The sequence below is a fragment of the Chinchilla lanigera genome, unplaced genomic scaffold (assembly GCF_000276665.1).
Source record: "Chinchilla lanigera isolate Chin_1 unplaced genomic scaffold, ChiLan1.0 scaffold00002, whole genome shotgun sequence".
NCBI lineage: Eukaryota > Metazoa > Chordata > Mammalia > Rodentia > Chinchillidae > Chinchilla > Chinchilla lanigera.
Window position 1 is genome coordinate 40008923 of NW_004955403.1, and position 6277 is coordinate 40015199.

Below are 6277 nucleotides of genomic sequence, written 5' to 3' on the forward strand. Positions count from 1 at the left end.
CGCGCGCCGCGCGCCCGTTCGCTCACCTGCGCGCCGCGAGCAGACAGCGGCCCAAGCCGCCCGACTCCACCAGCAGCCGGAATCCACCTCTCCGGGCTCGGGGCGGGGCCTGGGGGGCGCGGCCGCCCTCCTGCCGTTATTGGTCTGAGGAGGCTGCCGCCCAACCTCCTCGGCGCGGTGATTGGGCGGAGCCGGCGCCGTCAGCGTGTGACTCACGTCACGAATCCCTGGTGGTCACCGCCATTGGTTCCGCGGATGGAGTGAGGATAGTGAGACTTGGGCGTCCAGCCAGTGATCGGCGCCGCCGCGAGCTCGGAGGCGGGGAAGCGCGGGAGCGCGTGACGGCGTGATGGGGCGGGACGGGTCGCGCTCCCTGCGGATGCCGGGCGTCACCTTGGCAACCGCGACCCCTCCCCTCCGGGTTCCCAGCCGGCGCCTGCGCAGAGAAGGAGAGAGGACCGCGCAGCCCTGCGTTAGCAGCTCTTCCCCAAACCCGGGAAGAAAGTGGTCCAAATGCGTTTTAAAATCATGTTTTGCTTCTAATCGCGCCTTCCTGTGGTGTACCCTAGATCTGGATCTTTTTTTGTTTTACTTTGTTTCCCCTGGCCCAGTATCCTTTAATAAATCCCTGTACATGGAAGGTTGAGAATTTCAAATAAGATGTAAACCCGGAGATACCCGAGCGACAGTCGCGGTTACCTCCGTATTACAGAGGAGAAAGGGGGTTTAGAAAGATTCAGAGCACGACACAACACCCGCCAAGGGAGGGTCTGCTCTCGGAGGGGTTGGCCTCGACCTACCGCAGAAGTGAGCTGAACAAGCCCGGCTACGCAACGTACTACTGGAATTCAGTTTTTATACTATTGAATAAGTTGCTGTGTGTCCCAACTAGTCCATTACAAGGTATGTTCACCGCTTCAAAACGTGAGCTGAGGCCGCCCAGGTGGGGCTTTGCGATGGATGTGGGACACCCTGCCTTTGCTCGTTTCCTAGCATCTCTTCCCGCTGTGTTCTGGGGTGTGAAAATCCTGAGGGTATTTTGGGGGGTTTTTTGGCTTTTTTTTTGAGACAGGGTCTCGCTCTGCAGTTCAAGCTGGCCTTGAGCTCACTTTGTAGCCCAGGGTGGTCTCAAACTCGCAACGATCCTCCTGCCTCAGCCTCCCTAGTGCTGGGATTACAGGCGTGCGCCACCACACCGGGCGATAATCCTGAGTATAGATGTGCAAACACCCCAGCCTCAACTCGCACTTTTCCCCACTGCCCAACCTTGCCACCTTTCCAGTAGCAGTTAGGAGGTTACTATGGCGTTCAGACTTACCAGGCTTGTCGTTAAGGGTGCTTATTCTGCCGCGCATGGTGGCACACGCCTGCAACCCCAGCATTCGAGAGGCTGAGGCAGGAGGATCGTTGCAAGTTCGAGGCCAGCCCCGACTACAAAGTGAGCTCAAGGCCAGCCTGAACTGCATAGCAAGACCCTGTTTCAAAAAAAAAAGGTGGGGGGTGCTTGTTCTTAGATAAGCACAGTACCCGACACCAAAGTAGTGCTTAGTATATGTTGGTCATTATTTCCAATTTAGAGTTTTACCGCCAAAGATAGGTTCTCTAAATCTGAGCACGTGTATGGTATGTGGAAGGATCAAATTAGTCCTTGGGCGTTTAGAGCTATGAAGAAACACAGATCTGGCGGCTCGATTCATTTATTTCCCTGTATTGAAGAAAGGGTAGGCTCCGTGTTGAGAACCTGGGACTGAACGGAGAAGACCGCGCACGGACGCACGTGGAAGGCAACAGCTTTACTCTGCCGGCGGGCTGGTGGGAATCAGCAGCCCCGATTTAAGAACAGAAACTTAGATATGGTTTGCAAGCAGGAAGTACAAAAGCTGATAGCGGGTTGTTCTGTAATTGGTTACGTCTGTTAGTCACACACTGTTAGATTCGTTCTGGGCAGGTTTTAGTTAGGAGGTGGTCATTTATCATATGGTGGGAATGTCAGTGGGAGTCGAGCAGAGTAAGCAAGGATAATCAAGCATGTCCTTAACTGGGCTAGTCTACCCCAGGTAGAAAGACCTTGAAAGAGGCCAGCAATCAGGGCATGTCTGCAGGCTACAGTGCAGCTGGGTGTAGTCAGATAGAGTTGGGCCAAATTATCTCTGAGCTGTAGCTGGTTTTCCTGATATGAACTCAGCTGCTCTCATCATCGGAGGAGCTCACGTCCTCGCTGTCACTGAGGACGGCTGTGGTTCTCTTCAGGGGAGCTCTGGTCCTTACCTTGAGCGTTGCTTCCTGGCTCCAGTGCAGATCCCTCAGCCTGGCGACACAGCTCCTTCATCCCGCTGGTGCAGACCTTCTATCTTCCACCACAGACCTTTGGGCCTTCGCAGTGCAGATCCTTGAAACAGACTTGCATGAGACATTGTTGTGGGTTCTAGGCTTCCAGCTAGACGCAGAGGACACTTCCATGAGATCCAGGCCCTCACCTGGATTCTTGGATCTCTACTGTGTGGCCAGATCTCCTTGTACTCCTCTGCACTTGACTTTTTGAGTGAATATTATAAAACAATCCTATAAATTACGTGTCCTGTATTAAATCTATTTCTTGTAAATTCTTACTGCAACAGGAATGAAACCTCTACACACAGCCAAAAGAAACCTCTTCCTCAGTTTGCACCTGAGGCCATAATGTGAGGGAAATCAGATACACATGCTTATACTCTAGCACATGGTGTCTGAGTTACTTCTCTCTCGTAGCTGAGACAGAATACCTGACACCCCTAGCTAAAGGGGAAAGGTTTATTTGGTTCACAGTTTGTGGAGGTTTCAGTGCGCAGTTGCCTGGCTCCAAGGCAGGGTGGTATGGCAAAGGAGAAAGCAGATCATGGCAGGCAAAGCTGGCAAGAGCACAAAGACAAGCCTCTTTCTCTCCCTTACATTATACCTGGGCTTCCAGGATTAGTGCACTGCCAAACCCATCCGTGGACTTAGTCATCACCCACCCTTAACCCCAGTACCCTTAACCCTAGCACTGCACCATGAATCCGTCACACACTCGAGAGCCACCTGTAAAAAAGCTCCGCCTGTGACTGCATGAGGGTTTGGGGGACATCTAGACAGAAGCCGTAACACATGCTGTCTCTTACATGAAAATCCCAAAGTATGAAAACATTAAAGAACAAAATAAAAGATAAGAGACAGGGAGACAGACATTTTGCAGATGAGAAGAGGACTAAGGGAGAGAGGGAGGTGGGAGGGAGAAGAGAGGAATGGGACATTTGAAGAATTAAGATGTATTAACCTCACGTACCAACTCCCCATGATAAACGAAATCATTATGTACTATGAACATGCACTAATAAAAACTTTTAAAAAGCTTTTAACATTTCTTAAATGTCTTAAACTGATAGCATCATAGTTTTGTGGAAGATTAGTGTTTAAAAGTGTGGCATAAAATGAAATACACTTAATGTGTCCCATTCTCCTCACAAGGTGCCTAAAACCTAGGAATTTCCCATTACGAGTGCCTTGGTATTTGCTCTGAGCCCATATAGAGATCTGAATTTATGCTGATGAGACGCCAGGGTCAGAGTCCTAGATACCCTTAGAATGGGACCACTTAGCAAAAATGCCAGGGGAGTCGAGGCGTGGACAGTTCAACCCCACTAACCAATCTCAGGGAAGAGGCAGACAGGACAGGAGGCTCAAGGGAAACTCCTGAACAAGATCTGATGTGCTTCCTGCTGGCAGGGTGGTGCATGGAGCTCCACCCTGCAACCCCTGTATCTTGTCGTATCTCATTTTTAATGTGTCCTTTACAGCGCCTTTTAATAAACCAGTAAATGTATTTCCTTAAGTTGTGAGAGGCACCCTAGCAACTTAACCCAGACAGGTAGGACCCTGGTTTGTAGTTGGTAAGAAGCACCAGGGGCAGGGGCCTGCGACTGGCAGCTGAGGCAGGGTGCTCAGCTGGGGCTGGGTCCTTAACTTCTGGGACCTGACACCACCTCCAGGCAGGGCTCCAAGTGGAGTGGGGCTAGACCTGACCTCTACGGTAACCGGTCGGCATCACCGCACAGCTACCTGGTGTGTGCAAAAAACCCCACCCTCTTCTGATTGCAGTGAAGTTCTGTGCTGTGACAGCGTAGTAGGAGCAACTGAGTTTGTCTTTTCCTGTATTTTTACAGGCTGTGACCAGGGACGAAGACACTCTTCTCGGTGCTCCTGTCGCCAACAGGTAAGAGCGCTCCAAGTTAATGAGGCCTTCTACGTGTTTGCTGGCGGTGGATCAGGCCACACTAATGTAGAAATCTGTTTGCCTCAAGTAAACACAGGCCTTTCCTCATTCAATTCTTTGTATTTTCATTTATAATGAAAAGTTCAACCAAGTAATGTGGTTCTGTTTAAATCTGAACAATCTGTGTTAACTAAATAAAAATGTCTCCATGGGCACCTTTGTTCTGGCAATAGCTCATGCTAACCCCTTTAAGTCCCGCCAACCTTGCTTCCTCTTCCCTTTCTGCCGTGCTGGAATTACAAGCATATGCCACTGCGCCTGGCCTCAATTCCTTTTGTTTACATCAAAACAAGTGTTTTAGAAAAGGTACTTTGTCTTTGACTTTTTTTTATCTACCGCTACTAGTTTAATATCATGTCCTGCTCATTATAAGGAACAGAGAAATACAAGAAGTTTAAATTTCACCAGTGCCTGAGTCTTGTTAATGGCTGAGGTAAGACCTCGTTCTTCAAGAACAATTTTCAGACATCTGTTATTGATCTAATGGATTTGCTGATTACTTTGACAAAAAGTTAAAATATGGATTTGTAAAGTGAGAAAATGCAAATTTTATTTTAAAAAGCCCAGAAAAACAACAGGCAACTTTCTTAATATCAAACTAGATAAAAAAGTAAGGACACTGAAACAAATAGTATACAAATTTTTATTCAAAGATAATTCAAGAAAGACATGTTTTGGTCATCTTTAAAGTCAGATTAATTGAAGATCTCAGAAAAACTATCCAACCACCGCACATGGCTACTCACAGAAAGCTCTCTTTTCTGTTTACAGCAGCTAAATGTATACACACAGGAAAAATTCTTAAGACCATGCAAATTCAGTTGAATTCCATACATTCATTATATTCATCAAAAACCTGCAGTTATATTCATGCCAGAGTGTTACCTTAAGAAAAAAATTAAAAACACACACCAAAACATGACCGAGATTAAACTAAAGAAAATAATAAATAAGCATAATTTATATTTTATTTAAAAAAGTTTGGCATCACACAGGTCCAAGTGTGTCACACCATTTTCATTCCCCAGAAGTGGCATTTTAAAGTGTTAAGCATTGTTAAATATCAAAAAATACAACTCTGTTTTACAATGTAGTACTGGCATAATTCAAAGTACTGTGCCATTATAAATAGAAGAATCAAGTTTCAAACATCTTTTCAAACATGTTTAAGGGAAAGCATACAGACACACATTTATGTGCACACAATTTATTATATTCATGTAATCAAAGATATTTATAAAAGCAAACAGTTTTACCCCTCAACTACTTCCTATACTTACGGAGACTTTAATACCTTTTCCAAGATTTTCAGTTCCCGGGTAATACAGATTTTCAAGAGAAGGAATAAAGGTAAAATTTCATTTTACGAGAACACTCATTACTTTATCCCCCTTCACACAATAATCCAGTCACTCAAGGGCGGGGAGAACGAGTCTGTAGGAAAGCAACTGGTGGCTGCGGACTACAGAGCAAGTGCTGCAGTCAGGTGTCTTAGGAAAACTCCGTCAGCTGCTGCTCGTTGCAGAGAAAGCCTACACGGTGCTTCTACCGAAAATAATCTTCAGTATCCGAGGCCTAGAAAGGCAGACGGTCTCGTCTTCTGCTGAGACTTAAAGTGCAGCTGTAAGTGGAGAAGTGCTAGATTCTCAGTCACTTCAGAAATACTTGTTGAAGCCTGTTTCTCACGTACAGATACGCCAGAAATGTCCGTTGGGCTCATAGTGGTTTATCAATTACTGTGACCCCTAGGCAAAGAAATGAAGAAATAAAATGCATCCTGGGCAGCATTCCCTATCTCTGAGAAAACACTTAATTCTGTATTTTTCAAACGCTAGGGGCTGAACAAATCATGTTTCAGAATCTCTTCCTTACAGTTTAGTAGCACTATCATTTTAACTTCCATGATAGTGAAATCTCTGCCGGGGGTGGTGGCGCACACCTGTAATCCCAGCACTCAGGAGGCTGAGGCAGGAGGATCACTGCAAGTCC

At 46.8% G+C, this 6277-nt stretch overlaps 2 protein-coding genes and 1 long non-coding RNA gene across 3 annotated transcripts in view; 1 reads left to right on the forward strand and 2 right to left on the reverse strand.

The window, feature by feature from the left end:
* The window catches only part of Msmo1 (methylsterol monooxygenase 1), a 17520-nt gene extending 17395 nt beyond the window's left edge, over window positions 1-125 (reverse strand). The window contains exon 1 of the mRNA XM_005373587.2: window positions 27-125. The gene's annotated coding sequence lies outside the window, so the exon portion shown is untranslated. The remainder of the gene's footprint in view (window positions 1-26) is intronic.
* Window positions 126-392: 267 nt separating this feature from the next.
* The window catches only part of LOC102011937, a 9807-nt gene continuing 3922 nt past the window's right edge, over window positions 393-6277 (forward strand). The window contains exons 1-2 of the long non-coding RNA XR_259230.2: window positions 393-903; window positions 4179-4228. This is a non-coding gene — a long non-coding RNA (uncharacterized LOC102011937). The remainder of the gene's footprint in view (window positions 904-4178; window positions 4229-6277) is intronic.
* Klhl2 (kelch-like family member 2) overlaps window positions 4918-6277 on the reverse strand; it is an 81014-nt gene continuing 79654 nt past the window's right edge. The window contains exon 14 of the mRNA XM_013513491.1: window positions 4918-6033. Within this exon, the coding sequence (XP_013368945.1) occupies window positions 6005-6033 (29 nt within the window). The 3' untranslated portion in view covers window positions 4918-6004. The remainder of the gene's footprint in view (window positions 6034-6277) is intronic.